This window comes from Macaca thibetana, chromosome 20 (assembly GCF_024542745.1).
Source record: "Macaca thibetana thibetana isolate TM-01 chromosome 20, ASM2454274v1, whole genome shotgun sequence".
Taxonomy (NCBI): domain Eukaryota; kingdom Metazoa; phylum Chordata; class Mammalia; order Primates; family Cercopithecidae; genus Macaca; species Macaca thibetana.
The window spans coordinates 10749815-10773029 of NC_065597.1; the positions used below are offsets into that span (position 1 = coordinate 10749815).

At 44.9% G+C, this 23215-nt stretch overlaps 3 protein-coding genes and 1 long non-coding RNA gene across 5 annotated transcripts in view; 2 read left to right on the forward strand and 2 right to left on the reverse strand.

Annotated features, from left to right (window-relative positions):
* The window catches only part of TPPP3 (tubulin polymerization promoting protein family member 3), a 268538-nt gene that overhangs the window by 210858 nt on the left and 34465 nt on the right, over window positions 1-23215 (reverse strand). The gene's annotated exons all lie outside the window — the stretch shown is intronic.
* The window catches only part of ATP6V0D1 (ATPase H+ transporting V0 subunit d1), a 303274-nt gene that overhangs the window by 160833 nt on the left and 119226 nt on the right, over window positions 1-23215 (reverse strand). The window lies entirely within an intron of this gene.
* CTCF (CCCTC-binding factor) overlaps window positions 1-23215 on the forward strand; it is an 81663-nt gene that overhangs the window by 31072 nt on the left and 27376 nt on the right. For both annotated transcript variants that reach the window (XM_050773260.1, XM_050773261.1), the window contains exons 3-4: window positions 19052-19841; window positions 20171-20341. In XM_050773260.1, coding sequence (XP_050629217.1) covers window positions 19061-19841; window positions 20171-20341 — 952 coding nt within the window. In that variant the 5' untranslated portion in view covers window positions 19052-19060. The remainder of the gene's footprint in view (window positions 1-19051; window positions 19842-20170; window positions 20342-23215) is intronic.
* On the forward strand, window positions 20348-23088 carry LOC126944039 (uncharacterized). The gene is made up of 2 exons (XR_007721938.1): window positions 20348-22139; window positions 22461-23088. It is a non-coding gene; the product is annotated as an uncharacterized LOC126944039 (long non-coding RNA).

The window sequence follows — 23215 nt, forward strand, 5'->3', positions numbered from 1 at the left end:
TGGGTATATTGTGTGATACTGAAGTTTGGGGGTACAGTTGTTCTCATCACCCAGGTAATGCGCATAGTACCCAATAATTAGTTTTTCAGCCCTTACCCTGTTTTCTCCCTCCCCCTCCTAGTCCCTAAGGTCTATTGTTATGTTTATGTCCATGTGTACCCAGTGTGTAGCTCCCACTTAAATGTGAGAACATGAAGTATTTGGTTTTCTGTTCTGCCTTAATTCGCTTAGGATAATGACCTCCGGCTGCATCTGTGTTGCTATAAAGGACATTGTTTCATTCTTTTTTGTGGCTGTGCTTTCTCTGCCTTCTCATTATGTCTGAGGGTTGCTATCAATCTCTTGTTAGGCCATTTGTTAGGTGCCCTTCAGGTTGACTTTCAGAATTTCTGTGGCTTGTGAAAGTTCATGGGGTCTTAGAGCTGCTAATGTGTTTCTTACCAAGAGAATGCAGATAGACTTCTGATCTCTCCAGGAAATAAGTTGGGGATTTTAGCAATCAGTTGCCCCTTATAATGGATAGTAAGTAGTATATTAAAAAGTTGTGGGTTTAGTTATAAAATAGACTGCTGGAAATCATTCTTCTCTACTGTCTTATTCTCGGTACACATGGATTATTCCTAGTATAATAACCAGTCTCCTTAACTGACTAAACTCTGCAGTGGTGAGTATAAAAGGTTATTTTGGGCCAAGCGCAGTGGCTCACGCCTGTAATCCCAGCACTTTGGGAGGCCGAGGCGGGCAGATCACGAGATCAGGAGATCGAGACCATCCTGGCTAACACGGTGAAACCCTGTCTCTACTAAAAATACAAAAAATTAGCCAGGCGTGGTGGCGGGTGCCTGTGGTCCCAGCTACTCAGGAGGCTGAGGCAGGAGAACGGTGTGAACCCGGGAGGCAGAGCTTGCAGTGAGCCGAGATCGCGCCACTGCACTCCACCCTGGGTGAGAGCGAGACTCCGTCTCAAAAAAAAAAAAAAAAGTTATTTTGGTGGTTTTCTTTTGGAAATTGTGTGACATGTTTGCTGTGTAGTCAATCATAGGTGATAAATTACTAAACCTTAACGTCTTCAAAAATTAATGTATTCAAAATTAGCCTCCATTTTTACAAGGCAGGATTTTAAAAAATCTAACCTGTAATTGTGTGTTTGGGAAGTTTTATTTTTCTGTATTAAGTGACACAGGCTGAGCATGGTGGTTCATGCCTGTAATCCCAGCACTTTAGGGGGCCAAGGTGGAAGGATCACTTGAGCTTAGGAGACCAGCCTAGGCAATACAGTGAGATCCCATCTCTGTAAAATAAAATGAGCCAAGTATGGTGGCATATGCCTGTAGTCCCAGCTACTTGAGAGGCTGAGGTGGGAGGATCACTTGAACCCAGGATGTCAATGCTGTAGTGAGCCATAATTGTGCCACTACACTCCAACCTGAGCGACAGGGTGGGACCCTGTCTCAAAAAAAAAAAAAAAAAAAAAAGGTGTAAGAATTGACACAGGCTAGGTGCAGTGGCTCATGCCTATGTTCCCAGCATTTTGTGGGGGCTGAGGTGGGAGGATCCCTTGAGCCCAGGGGTTCGAGAACAGCCTGGGCAACATAATGAAACTTGGTCTTTCAAAGTTGCTAAACTTTGCATCACTAAAAAAATAGTGATGCAAAGAGAGCAATAAAGGTAAATTGATATACTTAGGCTTTCACTTAGCATATAAACAGTGTTTTGTTTTTCCATGTTCCCTTCCTGCTCTTGTCCTGTGCAGGAACCATTTACATCTGTTTCACCTGACAAAGTCACTGATAATTCCTGTTTGTCTAACACTGTTTTGTATCCATTGCTATAGAGACTACAGAAATAAAAGGCATAGTTACTGCCCTTAAAAAGCTAATACTGGGGGCAAAAACACGTAGAACATTATGCTACAGTTAAAACTTGTGGTCAGTTTGCACTGGTCAGGGTTGAGATGACTTTGATTTAGAAAGTGACTTGAGCTGGGAAGGGACAAGACAGCAGATACTGATACGGAAGATGCCCAGCAGGAAATAGTCAAAGGTGAGGTTGGGTGGGTGGAAGGGAATGGGAACAAATTGTACAGAGCTCTGGGAGCTAAGATGGAGAATTTGGACCTGATTCAGTAAGCATCACCAATCGTGAATTTTTGGAATTTTTGAGCCTCATTTCAGGGAAGTTTAATGTGGCATCAATATTCTGGACAGAACAAGACTGGCCAGCCTGCAAAGCTGTTCTGTCTCTTCCTACCACCCTCCCCCACCCTTCCTTTCACTGACCTCAAACTCCTGGGCCCAAGCCATCCTCCTGCCTCAGCTTCTCAAGTAGCTGGAACTATAGGTACAAACCACCATGCCAGGCTTGTTCTGTTTCTTTTTTACTCTTTCTCCTCCATTCCTGGATTTAGTCAGTCACCAGCTTCTGTCAACTGACTGATAATGCTACCTTCATCCTACAGAAATCCAGTACTTCATCAGAGAAGTCATTTTTGTGGGGAAAGTTTGTCAAAGGTTCAGATAAGATTAGATTCTATGAATCTAATTAGAAATCTAAGCCGCCGAAAAAGCATATATTGTTGAGTTAACCATGTTGAATGGCTTCTTGGCTGGCCTATAAGGATGCAGAGGATGACAGTTGGCACCATGCATGTGTTGTTTCATTGGGTTTTTATGATAGCCTGTGAAATGGGTGCCATTTCCTTATTTTATAGAAAAGAAAACTGCAGCGAGAAGGTAGCATATCTCACTCCAGGTCACACTGCTAATTAGAAAAACCAGAATTGGGATGCACGTCTCACTCTTAACAGTTATTCCATTCTGCCTCTCCTGTCCGCCCTCCCTTTTTAAATATAGAACAAACATTTTCTCCATATTATGTATTACAATGCACTATTTTTAATGTCTACGATTCACACTACCAATTACCTTCAGTAGAATTGTGCTGGTTTCACTGCACCAAGGCCAACATTAGGGAATATCTTTCTTTTTTTCTTTTCCTTTTTTTTTTTTTTTTTTTTTTTTTTTGAGACAGTCTTGCTCTGTCGCCCGGGCTGGAGTACAGTGGCGTGATCTCGGCTCACTGCAAGCTCCGCCTCCCGGGTTTACACCATTCTCCTGCCTCAGCCTCCCGAGTAGCTGGGACTACAGACACCCGACACCTCGCCCGGCTAGTTTTTTTTTTTTGTATTTTTTAGTAGAGATGGGGTTTCACTGTGTTAACCAGGATGGTCTCGATCTCCTGACCTCGTGATCCGCCCGTCTCGGCCTCCCAAAGTGCTGGGATTACCGGCGTGAGCCACCGCACCTGGCCTTTTTTTTTTTTTTTTTTTTTTTTTTTTTTTTTAAAGACAGAGTCTCTGTTGCCAGGCTGGAGTGCAGTGACACAGACTCGGCTCACTGCAACCTCCGCTTCCTGGGTTCAAGTGATTCTCCTGCCTCAGCCTCCCGAGTAGCTGGGACTATAGGTGCACGCCACCACGCCCAGCTAATGTTTGTATTTTTAGTAGAGACGGAGTTTCACCATCTTGGTCAGGATGGTCTCGATCTCCTGACCTCATGATCCACCCGCCTTGGCCTCCCAAAGTGCTGGGATTACAAGCATGAGCCACCATGCCCAGTCTGGGAAATATCTTTCAAAACAGCCATAGCAGTTAACAGAGGCAAATGCTGTCACATTATTTTAATTAGCATTTGTTTTACTGTTAATGAGGTTTGGTTTTTTATTCATCTGCCATTTGTGTGTTTTCAGTCATCTATTTGTGTCCTTTGCCCAACTTTTTCTTTCAGTGTTCATCTTTTCATTGTAAATTTTACAGTTATATATGTGATAAAGAGTAGTTAATCCATTGTCATAGATGTTGCAGATATTTTTTTCCTGATTGGCCATTTTCTTTTTAGTTTTTGTTCAGTATGTTTTTGTCATATATAATTTTATTTTTATTTTGTTTTATTTTCTTTTATTTAGAGACAGAGTCTTGCTCTGTCACCCAGGCTGGAATGCAGTGGCATGATCTCGGCTCACTGCAACCTCCACCTCCCTGGTTCAAGCAATTCCCCTGGCTCAGCCTCCCTGAGTAGCTGGAATTACAGGCACATGCCACCATACCTGGCTAATATTTTTGTATTTTTAGTAGAGATGGGGTTTCACTGTGTTGGCCAGACTGGTCTTGAACTCCTGACCTCAGGGAATCTGCCCACCTTGGCCTCCCAAAGTGCTGGGATTACACGTGTGAACCACTGTGCCCGGCCTGGAATTTTTTTTTTTATTTTATGGTGCTTAAAATCTCCATCATTTCCTCTGATTTCTCCTATTACTTATGTTTCTAAGCACAAAGCCTTCCTCATTTTTAGAAAGCTGTTCACCTTTTTCTTTTTTAAGTTTTGTGTGTGTTTTTGTTTGTTTTGTTTCATTTTGAGACAGGGTCTCACTCTGCCACCCAGGTTGGAGTACAGTGGCACAATCATGAGAGCCTCAGCCTCCCCAGGTTCAGGAGATCCTCCCACTTCAGCCTCCCGAGTAGCTGAGACCACAGGCGCACACCACCACGCCCAGCTGACTTTTTGTATTTTTAGTGGAGATGGAGTATCTCCATGTTTCCCAGGCCAGTCTCGAACTCCTGGGCTCAAGCGATCTGCTGGCCTTGGCCTCTCAGTGTTGCGATTACAGGCGTGAGTCTCCGTACCTTGCCACTAATGCTTTTTTCCTTCTCTGAGACAGAGTCTCGCTCTGTGGCCCAGGCTGGAGTACGGTGGCACGATCTCGGCTCACTGCAACCTCCACCTGCTGGGTTCAAGCAATTCTCTGCCGCAGCCTCCTGAGTAGTTGGGATTACAGGCGCCCACCACTATGCCCGGTTATTTTCTGTATGTTTTAGTAGAGACAGGGTTTCACCATGTTGGCCAGGCTGGTCTTGAACTTCTGACCTTGTTATCCACCCACCTTGGCCTCCCAAAGTGCTGGGATTACTGGCGTGAGCCACCATGCCCGGCCCTGCCAATGCTACTTTATTTCATACAACAGATATATTCCAAATGGATTAAAGATAACTCAGTTTTTTTCCAAATAGTTAACTGTTTTTCTGATACCTTTTATGTGGTATTTCTCTTTTCCCTAATGATTTAAAATGACAGCTTTTTATTTGCTAGGGTTTGTTTCTGGATTCTGTCTTCTATTTAAATTGTCTGCTTATAGTAGTAACAGTACCACATTATATGAATTATGTGGCTTTATGGATATAGATAATAGTGTCCCTACTTAGTGAGGTTTTTTAAATGCCTTCTGGAGTTTGGGCCTGGAGGGAAAGGGTTGTTTTCTTTTTGTTTTTGTTTTTCTTAGTTTTTTTTTTTTTTGAGACGGAGTCTCGCTCTGCCGCCCAGGCTGGAGTGCAGTGGCCGGATCTCAGCTCACTGCAAGCTCCGCCTCCCGGATTCACGCCATTCTCCTGCCTCAGCCTCCCGAGTAGCTGGGACTACAGGTGCCGCCACCTCGCCCGGCTAGTTTTTTTGTATTTTTAAAGTAGAGATGGGGTTTCACCGTGTCAGCCAGGATGGTCTCGATCTCCTGACCTCGTGATCCGCCCGTCTCGGCCTCCCAAAGTGCTGGGATTACAGGCTTGAGCCACCGCGCCCGGCCTTTTCTTAGTTTTTTTAAGACCGTGTCTCATTTTATTGCCCAAGCCAGAGTGCAGAGGCATGATCACTACTTACTGTAGCCTTAACCTCCTGAGCTCAAGTGATCTTCCCAGCTTAGCCTCCAGGTAGCTGGGACTACAGGCATGCACCATCACACCTGACTAATTTTTTAAAGTTTTTGTAGAGATGGTGTCCTACTGTGTTGCCCAGGCTGTGCTCAAGCAATCCACTCTCCTCAGCCTCCCAAAGTCCTAGCAATCAGGCGTGAGCCACTGCACTTGGCCAGTGGAAGCGTTTTATCATCTTCAGATAGACCCTGCATGTTTTCAGTTCACGTTATTCTTTTTCCTGTATCTTTTTATGTTTCTCTATGTTTTCCTGTATTTCAGTAGTTTCTATTTATTGAATGGATATGTATATACACTTTCTTTTTTTTTTTTTTTTTTTTTGAGACGGAGTCTTGCTCTGTAGCCCGGGCTGGAGTGCAGTGGCCGGATCTCAGCTCACTGCAAGCTCCGCCTCCCGGGTTTAGGCCATTCTCCTGCCTCAGCCTCCGGAGTAGCTGGGACTACAGGCGCCCGCCACCTCGCCCGGCTAGTTTTTTGTATTTTTAGTAGAGACGGGGTTTCACGGTGTTAGCCAGGATGGTCTCGATCTCCTGACCTCGTGATCCGCCCGTCTCGGCCTCCCAAAGTGCTGGGATTACAGGCTTGAGCCACCGCGCCCGGCCTCCACCGCGCCCGGCCTTACACTTTCAAGTTTATAGCCCATCTTGTTCCAGAAAGAGCTTGAAGAAATATATGGGAAATACAGATAATAAATGATATAAATAAACCAGAAAATATAAATTATAATAGAAAATTATTATTACATAGTTTGAGAGGCAAAAAATTAATCAAGATGTAGCCAGCTAAAAAAAATGGCAATATGATCCTGTTACATAGGTTTCACAATGAAAGAAAAAAAATTCCCTTGAAGAAAAGCTTTTCCAAGTATTTAACTCCCAGTGCAATTTCTCCCACATGTCCTTTAGTGTAAGCTAAGGCATGATGCCAAAGTGAAACTCGGTAAAAGCAATTCTGTAGGGGATAAGGCCATGTGGCCCAAGTATACCCAGCTTTCTGATGGTCTGGCATAATTCTGGGATAAAGCCTAGACTAGAATACTGAATTCTGCAGACAGGTCAAGTCAGATAAGGACGGAAAAGCCTCGGCAGATTTACCAATTAAAGGCCATTGCTGGCCTCAGAGCGGGTCCGTAGAGTATTGGGGAGCAGAAACCAAACTGGTGAGTGGAAAGTAAGTAAAGAATTAGAGACAGCAAGTGTAAAGTTGAGCGTGGTAGGAAAAAAGAGATGATAGATACTAAATCGTGCAATGGGGTTGAGGGGAGTTTTACATGGGCAAGATTTAAGTAACATAGAGCTAGCTAAGAAGTAGCTGAAGCGGCCAAATGTGTGGCTCATGCCTGTAATCCCAGCACTTTGAGAGGCCGAGGCGGGCGGATCACGAGGTCAGGAGATCGAGACCAGCCTGGCTAACGTGGTGAAACCTCATCTCTACTAAAAATACAAAAAATTGGCTGGGTGCGGTGGCTCACATCTGTAATCCCAGCACTTTGGGAGGCCAAGGTGAGTGGATCATGAGGTCACAAGATTGAGACCATCCTGGCCAACATGGTGAAACCTCGTCTCTACTAAAAATACAAAAACTAGCTGGGCCTGGTGGCGCGCACCTGTAGTCCTAGCTACTGAGGAGGCTGAGGCAAGAGAATCGCTTGAACCTGGGAGGCAGAGGTTGCAGTGAGCCGAGGTCGCGCCACTGCATTCCAGCCTGGGCGACACAGCAAGACTCTGTCTCAAAAAAAAAAAAAAGTGGCTGAAGCAAGAGAAGGAAGGGCTGATCCATGCTCCCCAAGGATACAGGCCTCTGGGGTCTCTGTGTTGGCACCTAGGCCCTTGCATCCTCACACTCACCAGTCAGTAGGGGCAGAGAAGCATTAAGATGCCAATTTTCCTTCCTTTTAGCCCCTCATCCCCTATTGCCTGGATATTTCTTCCTCATTCTGGAGGAACCTCCTGTTTATCCTCAACACAGAAGTTGACCGAATAATAAAACTTTTTTATCTAAGCTTCACTTTTTCACCTAGATGATAGAGAAACGCAATAAGGATCTGGTCTTAGGAGCTCCATTTTATGGTGATATCACAGTCTGGATGACTGACCCACCCACTTTACCAAGCTCATTTAGTTGGTTAGTGATGGATTGGTTATACTGGAGTTTCCGTGTATTCCCTGTCCAGTGCCATTGAGTTGAAGGTGACAGCCAACATTAATAGAGAGATCCTTTAGGCAGTGAAACTTGGATTGCAGATATGGATTGGAAAGACCTCTGTGTAGAAACAGTGGAAGTTAAAAGGCTAGTGCAAGGGACGGCTACAGAGCCTTGGTGTACTCAGGGAGGCTGGTGAAAAGAGTGCTCGGAGACAAAGGAAGGGATCTAAGGGTGGAAAGAGGCTTATGAAGGAAGAAGATGAGTTTCATCTTGTCAGATACCAGAGAAACTGAGATTGAGGATGAAGGAAAGGTGTTTGGGTTGGCTTTGGTGGTTCTTGATGGATGGTACCTGTGGACCAAACGAAGGGGCCACAGAGGGCTAAGGAGGGAGTTGAGTCCTTTTTTAATAAGGACAGATATTTAAATTTATTATTTTTTTGATTTATTTTTGAGGAACAGGGGGTCCCATGCCCAGGTTGGAGTTCAATGGTGTGATCTCAGCTCACTGCAACCTCTGCATCCTGGGCTGAAATGATCCTGCTGCTTCAGCTTCCCAAGTAGCTGGGGCTACAGGCATGCACCACCATGCCTGGCTGTATTTTGTAGAGATGGTGTTTCACCACGTTGCCCAAGCTGGTCTCGAACTCCTGGACTTAAGGGATCTGCCCACCTCAGCCTCCCAAAGTCCTGGGATTATAGATGTGAGCCACCATGCCCAGCCTGGCTAATGTGTGTTTTTTTTAAATTTATTTTTAGAGTTAGGGTCTCCCTATGTTGCCCATGCTAGGCTTGAACTCCTGGGCTCAAGTCATCTACCTCAGCCTCCCAAAGTGCTGGGATTACAGGCTTGAGCCATCACACCTAGTCGTAAGGACAGATTTTTAAGATAGGAGAGCAAAGCCATATATAGAAGTGTATATAAATTCTATATATGATATGATTTCATATATATATAAAATATGTACCTTTAATTGAACAGCTGAGAAAACAGCATCAGAATATTAGGTGATTTTTGGCCGGGCGCGGTGGCTCAAGCCTGTAATCCCAGCACTTTGGGAGGCCGAGACGGGCGGATCACGAGGTCAGGAGATCGAGACCATCCTGGCTAACACAGTGAAACCCCGTCTCTACTAAAAAATACAAAAAACTAGCCGGGTGAGGTGGCGGGCACCTGTAGTCCCAGCTACACGGGAGGCTGAGGCAGGAGAATGACGTGAACCCAGGAGGCGGAGGTTGCAGTGAACTGAGATCTGGCCACTGCACTCCAGCCTGGGTGACAGAGCGAGACTCCGTCTCAAAAAAAAAAAAAAAAAAAAAAAGAATATTAGGTGATTTTCGTAATCTGGAGGAAAAAAATTGTGTCTTGTAAGTAAATTAAAACCGTTTTGAGTGATATAAACTTCTTTTTGGTGGTGGTATTGGTCCCCAAAAAAAGTTTTGACAAAACCTAGAAGGCATGGGCAACTCAAGCAAGGATAGAGCCGAAAAATATGTAGGAATTAGAGTGACTGGGTATGTTTTGTGCTAAGAGGAACTGAGTATTTGAAAGCAGTAAAGAAAGGGAGGAGATGGATTGGAGCTGCTAGTGTCGGGAGAGGCAACTAGAAGCACACTCCCCAGGGAGTGGGGAGAGTGACCTGGTCCAGCCTATTGGTTACTTACTGATTCAGAGGAGAGACTCCCATCCTCTGGAAAGAAAGTAAAAGAAGTTAAGTAAAAAGAGGATCCACTGGTTGATGGGATGCACTGAGTTTTCTGGGGTTTTTTTTTGGTTTTTTTTTGGTTTTTTTTTGTTTTTTTGAGACAGAGTCTCGCTCTGTCGCCCAGGCTGGAGTGCAGTGGCACAATCTCAGCTCACTGCAAGCTCCACCTCTTGGGTTCACGCCATTCTCCCACCTCAAGCCTCCCCAGTAGCTGGGACTACAGGCACCTGCCACCACGCCTGGCTAATTTTGTTTTTGTATTTCCAGTAGAGACAGGGTTTCATCATGTTAGCCAGGATGGTCTCGATCTTCTGACCTCGAGGATGCACTGAGATTTCTAAGCAGTGTATTGAGAGGCTGATGGCTTGCTACTTTGTGTCTGATTTTTCTCTGTTAAAAATAGAAGCTAGGCCGGGCGCGGTGGCTCAAGCCTGTAATCCCAGCACTTTGGGAGGCCAAGACGGGCGGATCACGAGGTCAGGAGATCGAGACCATCCTGGCTAACACGGTGAAACCCCATCTCTACTAAAAAAAATACAAAAAACTAGCCGGGCGAGGTGGCGGGTGCCTGTAGTCCCAGCTACTCGGGAGGCTGAGGCAGGAGAATGGCGTGAACCCAGGAGGCGGAGCTTGCAGTGAGCTGAGATCCGGCCACTGCACTCCAGCCGGGGCGACAGAGCGAGACTCCGTCTCAAAAAAAAAAAAAAAATAGAAGCTATGGCTTTAAGACCTGAGTAGATGCTGTTGTTTTGTGGACTTTATGCCATGTGTTTTTTTTTTTTTCAGGAAGACAATACTCTTGTCAGCTCAGCTACTTGGAAGCACAGTTGGTTTCAATTTGTATCTTTTGTACCACTTCTGTATCTGTGACCTCTTTTAGATTGGACTTGGTTGTTTACAAGCATTTTTTTTTTTTTTTTTTTTTGAGGTGGAGTTTCGCTCTATCGCCCAGGCTGGAATGCAGTGGCTTAATCTCGGCTCAGTGCAACCTCCGCCTCCCAGGTTCATGCGATTCTCCTGCCTCAGCCTCCTGAATAACTGGGCCTGTCGGCGCCTGCCACCACGCCTGGCTAATTTTTGTATTTTTAGTAGAGATGGGGTTTCACCATGTTGGTCAGGCTGGTCTCGAACTCCTGACCTCAGGTGATCCGCCCACCTCGGCCTCCCAAAATGCTGGCATTATAGGCATGAGCCACCCTGCCAGGCCTGTTTACAAGCCTGTAACATTTTAAGTTTTCAGATTAACACCAGAGACAAGATGGAATTTTTTTCCATCATCTTCAAGTTGTAGCATCGAATTGTATGCTACAGAATCCTGGAGACCCCAAAGATTGTTTTTCCTCCACCGATTTTATTACTGAGAATATTTAAATAGTCTGGGATTATGTGGTGACTCTGGCAGGGTCACCACATTTACATTGACAGCATCTGAATTTTTTGTACTTTGATACTTTTTCTGAGAATGTCACTCAGAAGTAAATTGGATTTTTGTCTGTTCCCTAGCTCCAGACATTTGGATTATCATTCCCTTTGCAGGAATACTAACTTTTGGGGCTTTTCAGGGACTGAAAAACTTCTCTTAAAAAATTTTTTTCTTAGGGCCGGGCACGGTAGCTCATGCCTTTAATCCCAGCACTTTGGGAGGCTGAGGCAGGCGGATCACCTGAGGTCAGGAGTTCGAGACCAGCCTCACCAACATGGAGAAACCCCGTCTCTAATAAAAATACAAAACTAGCCAGGCATAGTGGCGCATGCCTGTAATCCCAGCTACTTGGGAGGCTGAGGCAGGAGAATCGCTTGAACCCAGGAGTCGGAGGTTGCATTGAGCCAAGATTGTGCCATTGCAGTCCAGCCTAGGCGACAAGAGTGAAACTTCGTCTCAAAAAGAAAAAAAAAAATCTTAATGGGGAAACAGTAATAGTATAATGTTAAATTGCAAAATCTAATTCTGTGGGTCAAGGGTGGGACCTGAAGGTCTGTGTTTCTAAGAAGCTCCAAGGTTATGCCAGTGCTGCTGGTCCTCAGACCATATTTTGAGTAACACAAGTACAAAGCTGTGCTGCCCAGTACAGAAGCCGCTAGCCTCATGTTGCTGTTGAGAATTTAGAGTTTTACTGGTTCAGATTAAGATATGCTGTAAATGTAAAATATAACTGGGCATGATGGCATATACCTGTAATCCCAGCACCTTGGTAGTCTAAGATGGGACAATCACTTGAGACTGGGAGGTGAAGACCAGCCTGGGCAACATAGTGAGAGCTCACCTTTACAAAATTAAAAAAAAAAAAAAATTAGGCTGGGAGTGGTGGCTCACACCTGTAATCCCAGCACTTTGGGAGGCTGAGGCGGGCGGATCATGAGGTCAGGAGATCAAGACCATCCTGCCTAACATGGTGAAACCCCATCTCTACTAAAAATACAAAAACAAAATTAGGTGGGCGTGGTGGTGGGTTCCTGTAGTCTCAGCTATTCAGGAGGCTGAGGCAGGAGAATGGCATGAACCCGGGAGGCAGAGCTTGCAGTGAGCTGAGATCACACCCCTGCACTCCAGCCTGAGCGACAGAGCAAGACTCCCTCTTAAAAAAAAAAAAAAAAAAGTCCGGGCATGGTGGCTTATGCCCGTAATCCCAGCACTTTGGGAGGCCGAGGTGGGCAGAGCACGAGGTCAGGAGATCGAGACCATCCTGGCTAACAGAGTGAAACCCCGTCTCTACTGAAAGTACAAAAAATTAGCCAGGTGTGGTGTCAGGCGCCTGTAGTCCCACCTGCCCGGGAGGCTGAGGCAGGAGAATGGCGTGAACCTGGGAGGCAGAACTTACAGTGAGCCGAGATTGTGCCACTGCACTCCAGCGTTGGCAACAATGCAAGACTCTGTCTCAAAAAAATAAATAAATAAATTAGAGGCCAGGCATGGTGACTTATTCCTGTAATCCTAGCACTTTGGGAGGCTGAGGCGGGCAGATCACTCAAGCCCAGGAGTTCGAGACCAGTCTGCGCAACATGGTGAAACCCCACTTCTACTAAAAATACAAAAAAATTAGCCCGATGCTTGGCATGAACCCGCTGGAGGCTGAGGTGGGAAAATCACCTGAGCCCAGAAAGTCAAGGCTGCAGTGAGCCGTGACCATTCTGTTGCACTCCAGCCTGGGCAACAGAGGAAACCCCATCTCAAAAAAAAAAGAAAGAAATTAGTTGAGTATGGTGGCATGAACTGTAGTCCTAGCTCCTCGGTTGACTGAGGCAGAAGGATCACTGGAGCCCAGGAATTGGAGGTTACAGTGAGCTGTGGTCCTGCCACTGCACTCCAGTCTGGGCAACAGAGCAAGTCTGTGTCTCAAATATAACAATTTTTTGTTTGTTTGTTTTGGGGTTTTGTTGTTGTTGTTTGTTTTTGAGATGGAGTCTCACTCTGTCGCCAGGCTGGAATACAGTGGTGCGATCTCGGCTCACTGCAAGCTCCGCCTTCTGGGTTCACACCATTCTCCTGCCTCAGCCTCCTGAGTAGCTGGGACTACAGGCGCCCAACACCACGCCCGGCTAATTTTTGTATTTTTCGTGGAGACGGGGTTTCGCCATGTTAGCCAGGATGGTCTCGATCTCCTGACCTCATGATCCACCTGCCTCGGCTTCCCAAAGTGCTGGGTTTACAGGCATGAGCCACCGCGCCCAGCCAACAATTTTTTAAATTGATTAAACCTTGAATTGATATTTTGGACCTACCAGGTTAAGCAAAATAGATTACTAAAATTAATTTCACCTGGATTTTTTTTTTTTTTTTTTTTTTTTTACTTTTTAATATGAATTTTTTTTACTTAAAATTGCAGGTAATGTGGCTTACGTTTGTGGCTTGCATTATATTTCTATTGAATAGTGCCAGCATAGAGAATTTCTATGCTAAACGTAATCTGTCTGAACAGTACTGAGTATATAAAATTAATTATATAGTTAAGGTCATGCTTAGTCTTTTCCGATCAGAGATATAAATGAGATATTATAATAAAAATGCTAGCACTTTGCTCATTTTTAATTTATAGGCAAATTATAAAGCATTCTACAAATGTTCTTTGATCCCCACCTTCTGCAGTAACTTTTTTTTATGTTTGTCCCCACTGTCATGAACAGCATAGTAAGAGGCCTTTGCATTGGATGTTGTATTTTTCTCTTGGTTGTTGAGAACAAGGGACTAATGAAAGAAAGAAGGTAGTGGCAGAATAAACCAACCTGGCAACTCAACAACCTCGGGAGTTTACCATGAGCCTTGTTTTTCTCTAGGCATATGGTGGGGTTTGCTGAATCTGTCCAAAAATGTATGTTGCTCCAAGCCTGGCTTTTGCCCTTAAAAATAGATCGTTTTGAGAAAATTTTAAGTGCTAAACTGTGTCTTTATTTTATCAGAAACACATTTGGAGCAAAGTAATGGCCACAAGAACCTCAGAAAACTTTGTTGTGCCAAAGATGAGCTGGTGTTGAGAGGAGTGGATCAGACGTAAAGTACAGAGTGAAAACAGGGAGATGACAGTGGGAACTGTGTCTGGATGAAGAGACAGCTTGACTGAAGGGGAAAGTGCTAGAGGGCAAGACATAAATCTGAATAGGTTATCATGGGGTCAGGTGAGCCTGAAGGGCTTTGTGAGCCAGAAGGGTGGTAAGTGCATCAAGCAGTTTTTGCAAAAATAGAGACACACTTTTTGAGGAAATTAAGTCCTGTTCTTTGTAAAATGAGTTAATCTTTACTTCTCTGCCTAGAAAGTGTAAGTGGTTTTCCTTTGCCAGCCATCTGAGGTATTTTGTTATTCAAGACTGTCCAAACTATGGGGCAACCAGTACATCTTTCACCTGTCTTACAGCCCTCTCCTCTGTCCTGTGCTTTAAACCAGTTCTTTTTCTTTCTTATAATTCCTACATGTATTTATTTTACCCAAAAATCCGGACCCTTCCCCTATAAAATACACCCTCTGCCCCCCACTGTCAAACTCTGCCTTTAAATGTCCTGCTCGTGTTTCAGGGTTCCATTCAAATTCCACGTTTATGAAGCATTTTTCTATCACACCTGGTTATGTTATCTTTCTCCAGACCTGCCTCGTATTATCTTGAGCCATTGTACTACCTATTTCGTCCTTTATGTTAGACAGTAACTCCTAGAATGTAGGACCAGGCCTTGCCCGTCTCTCTGTAGTTCTTGTACTGCCTTGCAGGTGGTCCTGGCTTAAGGAGTCTTCTCTGACTGCTAACGTGGATACAATACAATGTTAAGGTGCCTAGACAGAGAATTAGAGAAAAGTGTCAAAGTGTCTCTAATAGAAGTAGCAAAAGCTTCGTTTGAACTGTATTCTTGGCCAAAAATACAAAACACTTTAATGATGTTGTTGTTGTTGTTGTTGTTGTTGTTTTGAGACACAGTTTTCACTCTTATTGCCCAGGCTCCAGGCTGGAGTGCAGTGGCACTCAGCTCATTGCAATCTCCGCCTCCAGGGTTCAAGCAATTCTCCTGCCTCACTCAGCCTTCCAAGTAGCTGGGATTAGAGGCACACCCCACCACACCCAGCTACACATTTTGTTTTATTTTATTTATTATTATTATTATTTTAATTTTTTTTTTTTTTTTTTTGAGACAGAGGCTCGCTGTTGCCCTGAGTGGAGGGAGTACAGCTCACTGCAACCTCCAGCTCCCAAGTTCAAGCAATTCTCCTGCCACAGTCTCCCAAGTAGCTGGGATTACAGGTGTGTGCAACCACACCTGGCTAATTTTTGTATTTTTAATGGAAATGGGGTTTTACCGTGTTGGCCAGGCTTCTCTCGATCTCCTGACTTCAAGTGATCTGCCCGCTTTGGCCTCCCAAAATGCTGGGATTACAGGCATGAGCCACCACGCTCGGCCCTTATTTTACTCTTGTTTAGGTGATGTCATTCACAAGGTTTTTGTTTTTTGTTTCTGAGACCAAGTTTCGCTCTGTCACCCAGGCTGGAGTGCAGGGGCACGTTCTCAGCTCACTGCAACCGCCACCTCCAGGGTTGAAGCTCTATCTCGTGCCTCAGCCTCTGAAGTAGCTGGGATTACAGGTGCGCACTGCGCCGCCTGGCTAATTTTTGTATTTTTAGTAGAGATGGGGTTTTGCCATGTTAGCCAGACTGGTTCTGAACTCCTGGCCTCAACTGATCCACCAGCCTTGGCCTCCCAAAGTGCTGGGATTACAGGTGTGAGCCACCGTGCCCGGCCCATTCACAAGATTTAAGAGCCAAAAACTATGAATTGGCCGATTTGTTTTCTGCTTTCTATTATGTATTCAATTTGGTTAGCATTTATTGAGTAGTTACCAGCCTGGGCACAGTGCTAAAGAGTAACAATCATGGCCGGGCATGGTGGCTCACACCTCTAATCCCAGCACTTTTGGAGGCGGAGGCAGGCAGATCACAAGGTCAGAAGTTCGAGACCAGCCTGGCCAACATAGTGAAACCCCATCTCTGCTAAAAATACAAAAAATTAGCCAGGTGTGGTGGTGGGCACCTGTAATCCCAGCTACTCAGGAGGCTGAGGCAGGAGAATCACTTAAACCTGGGAGGCGGAGGTTGCAGTGAGCCGAGATCATGCCATTGTCCAGCCCAGGCAACAGTACGAGACTGACTCAAAAAAAAAAAAACCAAAATAGTAAAAATCGGCTGGGCGCAGTGGCTCACGCCTGTAATCCCAGCACTTTGGGAGGCCGAGGCAGGTGGATCACGAGGTCAGGAGATCGAGACCACCCTGGCTAACACGGTGAAACTGCATCTCTACTAAAAATACAAAAAAAATTAGCTGGGCGTGGTGGCGGGTGCCTGTAGTCCCAGCTACTTGGGAGGCTGATGCAGGAGAATGGCGTGAACCCGGGAGGTAGAGCTTGCAGTAAACTGAGATCGCGCCACTGCACTCCAGCCTGGGCAACAGAGCAAGACTCCGTCTCAAAAACAAAAATAGTGAAAACCACTTGTTGGCCAGGCCCGGTGGCTCACGCCTGTAATCCCAGCACTTTGGGAGGCCTATGCAGGCAGATCACAAGGTCAGGAGATCGAGAGCATCCTGGCTAACAGTGAAACCCCATCTGTACTAAAAATACAAAAAATTAGCCAGGCGTGGTGGCAGGCATCTGTAGTCCCAGCTACTCAGAAGGCTGAGGCAGGAGAATGGCGTGAACCCGGGAGGCGGAGCTTGCAGTGAGCAGAGATCTCACCACTGCACTCCAGCCTGGGCAACACAGTAAGACTCCATCTCAGAAAAAAAAAAAAAAAAAAGCCCCACTTGTTAGATGTGGATCTTATCCTCAGGGAATTCATGATTCATTGTTGGGAGAGAAGTGAATGTCAAGTTGATGGTATGACATGGGCAGTTTTGTGTGGTGTCTACAAACAGGGCCATTGCAGTCTGGATCTAAGTTCTGAGTTTAGCTTCAAAAAACAAGGTCAAAAAACTTTGACAGGGTGGGGAAAATGGGGAATTGCTGTTCAGTGGGTATAAAATTTCAGTTATGCAAGATGAATAAGTTCTAGAGATCTGCTGCACAACGTAGTTCCTATATTAATCATATGGTATTATGCACTTTGAATTATGTTGAGGATGGATCTCATGATAAATGTTATCACCAAAAACAAAAATACAAGGAAATTTTGGAGGTATGTTTAGTGCTTTTTTTTTTTTTTTTTTTTTTTTTTTTTTTTTTTTTTTTTTTTTTTTTTTTTTTTTTTTTTTTTTGAGACGGAGTTTCGCTTGTTACCCAGGCTGCAGTACAGTGACGCAATCTCAGCTCACTGCAACCTCCACCTCCCGGGTTCAAGCGATTCTCCTGCCTCAGCCTCCCAAGTAGCCAGGATTACAGGTATGTGCCACCAAACCCGGCTAATTTTGTATTTTTAGTAAGGATGGGGTTTCTTCATGTTGGTCAGGCTGGTCTTGAACTCCTGACCTCAGGTGATCTGCTCACCTTGGCCTCCCAAAGTCCTGGGATTATAGGCGTGAGCCATGATGCCCTTAATATAGCTACCTCAATAAAGCTTTTTACAAAACATTGGCAGGCCCGGGCAGAGTGACTCGCTCACACGTATAATCCCAGCATTTTGGGAGGCTTAGGTGGGAGGATTGCTTGAGCCCAGTTCAAGGCCAGTCTGGAAACATGGCAAGACCCCATCATTGCAGAAAATTAAGCTAATTCATATATGCATCATCTCACATCCTTGTCATTTTTTGTGATGAGAACACTTAAAAATCTGCTCTCAGTTATTTTCAGGTGTACATTATTAAGTATAATAGTCATGTTGTACAATAGATCTCTTGAACTTATTCCCACTAACTGAAATTTTATGTCCTTTGACCAATGTCTTCCCCACTACATATGTAAGATTTAAATTAGTTTTGTTAGTAATTCTTTAATATCATCAGATATCCAGAGTTGAAATTTCTAATTGTCTTGTGCACATCTTTTTCTTTTTTTTTTTTTGAGACAGAGTCTCGCTCTGTTGCCCAGGCTGGAGTGCAGTGGCGGGATCTCTGCTCACTGCAAGCTCTGCCCCTGGTTTCACGCCATTCTCCTGCCTCAGCCTCCCGAGTAGCTGGGACTACAGGCGCCTGCCATCATGCTTGGCTAACTTTTTGTATTTTTAGTAGAGGCGGGGTTTCACCATGTTAGCCAGGATGGTCTTGATCTCCTGACCTCATGATCCACCCGCCTCGGCCTCCCAAAGTGCTGGGATTACAGGCGTGAGCCACCGCGCCCGGCCTGTGTCACATCTTTTTCATCATTTATTGGTTTGAATCAGGATCCAAAGAAGAGTCACGCATTGTGATTGATTACTGGTCTCTTAAGACTCTTTATATCAGAGTTTCTCAACCTCAGTGCTCTTGACATCTTGGGCCTGATAATTCTTTGTGGTGGAGGACTGACCTGTGCCTTGGAGGATGTTTAATAGCATCTCTAGCTTCCACCCACTAGATACCAGTAGCACATCCCAGCCCAGTAGTGACAACCAAAAATGTCTTAGCCAAATGTTCCTAGAGGCAGAGTCACCCCAGGCTGAGCACCACTGATCTACTGGTTCTCCCTTCAGTCTTCTCTTTATTCTTCTGGTTATCTATTTGCAGAAGAACCTGAGTATAATCTTGCAGTGTTTCCCTCAGTATGGATTTCACTGATTTAATCCCTGTAGTGTAATTTAACATCTTCAGTCACCAATTTCCTGTTAATTGGGTTTGATCTAGAGACTTGATTGGTTTCGGAGTTTTTGGGTTTGATAAGATTGCATTATAGGTGTGGTTTTTTCTTTCATCAAGAGGCACATAATGTCTGTTGTGTCTTTTTTTAATATTAACAACCATTGATGCCTAATTCATTCACCACAGGGTCTTTATGTTTTAAAATGTATGTTTTTATTTAGGCTGCTTTGCTTTAAATAACAATCTGTGTTCTCCCTTAATAAAGGCAGGGGAAATGGAAGGTGAGGCGGTCGAAGCCATTGTGGAGGAGTCCGAAACTTTTATTAAAGGAAAGGAGAGAAAGACTTACCAGAGACGCCGGGAAGGGGGCCAGGAAGAAGATGCCTGCCACTTACCCCAGAACCAGACGGATGGGGGTGAGGTGGTCCAGGATGTCAACAGCAGTGTACAGATGGTAATGATGGAACAGCTGGACCCCACCCTTCTTCAGATGAAGACTGAAGTAATGGAGGGCACAGTGGCTCCAGAAGCAGAGGCTGCTGTGGACGATACCCAGATTATAACTTTACAAGTTGTAAATATGGAGGAACAGCCCATAAACATAGGAGAGCTTCAGCTTGTTCAAGTACCTGTTCCTGTGACTGTACCTGTTGCTACCACTTCCGTAGAAGAACTTCAGGGGGCTTATGAGAATGAAGTGTCTAAAGAGGGCCTTGCGGAAAGTGAACCCATGATATGCCACACCCTACCCTTGCCTGAAGGGTTTCAGGTGGTTAAAGTGGGGGCCAATGGAGAGGTGGAGACACTAGAACAAGGGGAACTTCCACCCCAGGAAGATCCTAGTTGGCAAAAAGACCCAGACTATCAGCCACCAGCCAAAAAAACAAAGAAAACCAAAAAGAGCAAACTGCGTTATACAGAGGAGGGCAAAGATGTAGATGTGTCTGTCTACGATTTTGAGGAAGAACAGCAGGAGGGTCTGCTATCAGAGGTTAATGCAGAGAAAGTGGTTGGTAATATGAAGCCTCCAAAGCCAACAAAAATTAAAAAGAAAGGTAAAACAAGTTTATCCATAGTGGTTTCATAAAACCATTTTGGGATAAGCACACAACACAGTGCCTATGCAAGTTGTTTTATATTAACCGTATTTGTAAAAGGTCATTATGTGGGTACAGTTCTTTAAAACCAGTCTAAAGTAAGTTTTTTTACAGATCAAATGCTCTGTTTTTAATCCCAAAGAAGAAGTAAATGTATCAATGATATAATTATGACTTATATTGGGTTTTGTTATTAAAAGCTAATAAAATATATTTGTAGAAATTTAAGATTAGGATTAATCTTAACACTTTGAAACTCTGCAGCAAGTGTTTTATTTTGCACATAGGTGTAAAGAAGACATTCCAGTGTGAGCTTTGCAGTTACACGTGTCCACGGCGTTCAAATTTGGATCGTCACATGAAAAGCCACACTGATGAGAGACCACACAAGTGCCATCTCTGTGGCAGGGCATTCAGAACAGTCACCCTCCTGAGGAATCACCTTAACACACACACAGGTGCTGGATAAGAATGTTGGGGGCTACAACAGCAAATGCTCAGACTTGGCTTTTTAATATTCATTCAAGCTCACTCCAGTGGGAATTTAAAGGAAGTTTTTATTATTTCTTATGATGCCCTTTTTGTAATCATGATTTTATTGTAAGCACTTGGATTTAGTTATTATAGACAAATGTAAAGAAAATTTAATGAAAAATAACAACACCCTGTCTCTTAAAAAAAAAAAAAAAAGTCTCTGGCAATAGATGCCTGGTACTCTGAGGAAGAACATTAGAAATAGAAGTGAAATCCCAGTGAAACCCCGCCTCTACTAAAAATACAAAAAATTAGCTGGGTGTGGTGGCGGGTGCCTGTAGTCCCAGCTACTCGGGAGGCTGAGGCAGGAGAATGGCATGAACCCGGGAGGTGGAGCTTGCAGTGAGCCGAGATATCCCGCCACTGCACTCCAGCCTGGGCGACTGTGAGTCTCCATCCAAAAAAAAAAAAAAACAACAAATGGAAGTGAAATCTTACCTTTATTTACAAAAAAAAAACAAAAAACAAAAAACAAAAAAAGGCTGGGCAGAGTGACTCATGCCTGTAATCCTAGGACTTTGGGAGGCTGAGGTGGGCAGATCACTTGAGATTAGAAGTTGGAGACCAGCCTGGCCAACATGACAAAACCCCATCCATCTCTACTAGCAATACATAAATTAGCTAGGTGTGGTGGCGGGTGCCTGTAATCCCAGCTACTCAGGAGGCTCAGGCAGGAGAATCGCTTGAAACCTGGGAGGCAGATGTTGCAGTGAGCTGAGATAGCGCTACTGCACTCCAGCCTGGGTGACAGTGAGACTCTGTCTCTCAAACACACCATACCATTTTTTGTTTCTGGTTGTTTCAGGATAAGTAATTCATAATTTCAGAATGGAAAAGTTAAGGCACCGTTCTTGATAATTCAAACATTTATTTGAGCACCCTACTTACTTTAGTGTTCAGATATTCTGATATTAGCTTCATGTTGGCTATGGCCAGGTTCCATGAGGTCTAAAGTAGAGGGACTGTATGCACTAAACCTCTCTTTAAGCTCTCCTGGGCTGTTTGTTATTCCAGTGTAGGAACTTAGTTGCAAGTCTTCTCACATGGTTTTTCATGCAGAATAACTTTCTTCTGTCCATATTCTGTACTTCATTTCATATGACAACTCTTGTTTTTGTTTTTCAGGCTTCTAAAAATTTCTAATGACAACTCTTGTTTTAGATTTGTTTGTGCTGGTTGTCAGATGACCATGATCAAGTGGGTGTTAATCATAAACAGTATGCTGTACATTGGCACATTCTTCACTAATATGACTGACTTTTAAACATCTCTATAATTTCTACTCAGACACTTGATAATATGTTTTATTTGATACTTTGAAGACACTAGGATGGGCCATATGACTACGTAAAAGTAACTGGGTAATCCCAGCACTTTGGAAATCCGATGGGAGGTAGATCACTTGAGGCCAGGAGGTCTAGACCAGCCTGGCCAACGTGGCAAAACTGCCTCTGTACTAAAACTACAAAAAATCAGCTGGGTATGGTGGCACACGCCAGTAAACCTAGCTACTTGGGTGGTTGAGGCAGGAGAATCACTTGAATGCGGGACATAGAGGTTGCAGTAAGCCGAGATTGTGCCACTGCACCCCAACCTAGGTGACAGAGCAAGACTCTGTCTCACCAAAATCAATAAATAAATGGCCCCATGACAGGACTTCCCAGGATGGGTGTGCCTTGATGTGGGCATTCTCTATCTAGTCTTCAGCTTTGAAAGTAAGAGGTGCAGGCCGGGCGCGGTGGCTCAAGCCTGTAATCCCAGCACTTTGGGAGGCCGAGACGGGCGGATCACGAGGTCAGGAGATCGAGACCATCCTGGCTAACACGGTGAAACCCCGTCTCTACTAAAAAAAGTACAAAAAAACTAGCCGGGCGAGGTGGCGAGCGCCTGTAGTCCCAGCTACTCAGGAGGCTGAGGCAGGAGAATGGCGTAAACCCGGTAGGCGGAGCTTGCAGTGAGCAGAGATCCGGCCACTGCATTCCAGCCTGGGTGACAGAGCGAGACTCCGTCTCAAAAAAAAAAAAAAAAAAAAGAAAGTAAGAGGTGCAGTCTGGTTACTCAGCAGATTTGGCAGGACTAATTCATATCAACAAAACCCGCAAGAGCAGACAGGTGCCTACACAAGAGTATCAGTTTATGGTGAAGAGTATACCTTTTCATGTTCCAGATGCAGTTGCATTGTATTCTAGGGGGCGCCATTGCCTTTGTTATGATGCTGTAGCGGCCAGGCACCATAGCTCTTGCCTGTAATCCCAGCACTTTGGGAGGCCGAGGTGGGTGGATCACCTGAGGTCAGGAGTTCAAGACCAGCCTGGCCAACATGGCGAAACCCTGTCTCTACTAAAAATATAAAAAATTTAGCTGGGCGTGGTGGCGCATGCCTGTAGTCCCAGCTACTTGGAAGACTGAGGCAGGAGAATTGCTTAAATCCAGGAAGCAGAAATTGCAGTGAGTGGAGATCACACCATTGCACTCCAGCCCAGGTGACAGAGCGAGACTCTGTCTCAAAAAAAAAAAAGATGCTGTAGCAGTTGAAAGCTAACTTGGTGAGGATGAGCCTTGATGGCTGGGCATGGTGGCTCACACCTGTAATCCCCGCACCTGGGGAGGCCGAGGCTGGTGGATCACTTGAGGTCAGGAGTAAACCCTGTCTCGACTAAAAATACAAAAATTAGCCAGGTGGCTGGGTGTGGTGGCTTATGCCTGTAATCCCAGCACTTTGGGAGGCCAAGGCAGGCGGATCACCTGAGGTCGGGAGTTCAAGACCAGCCTGACCAACATGGGGAAACCCCGTCTCT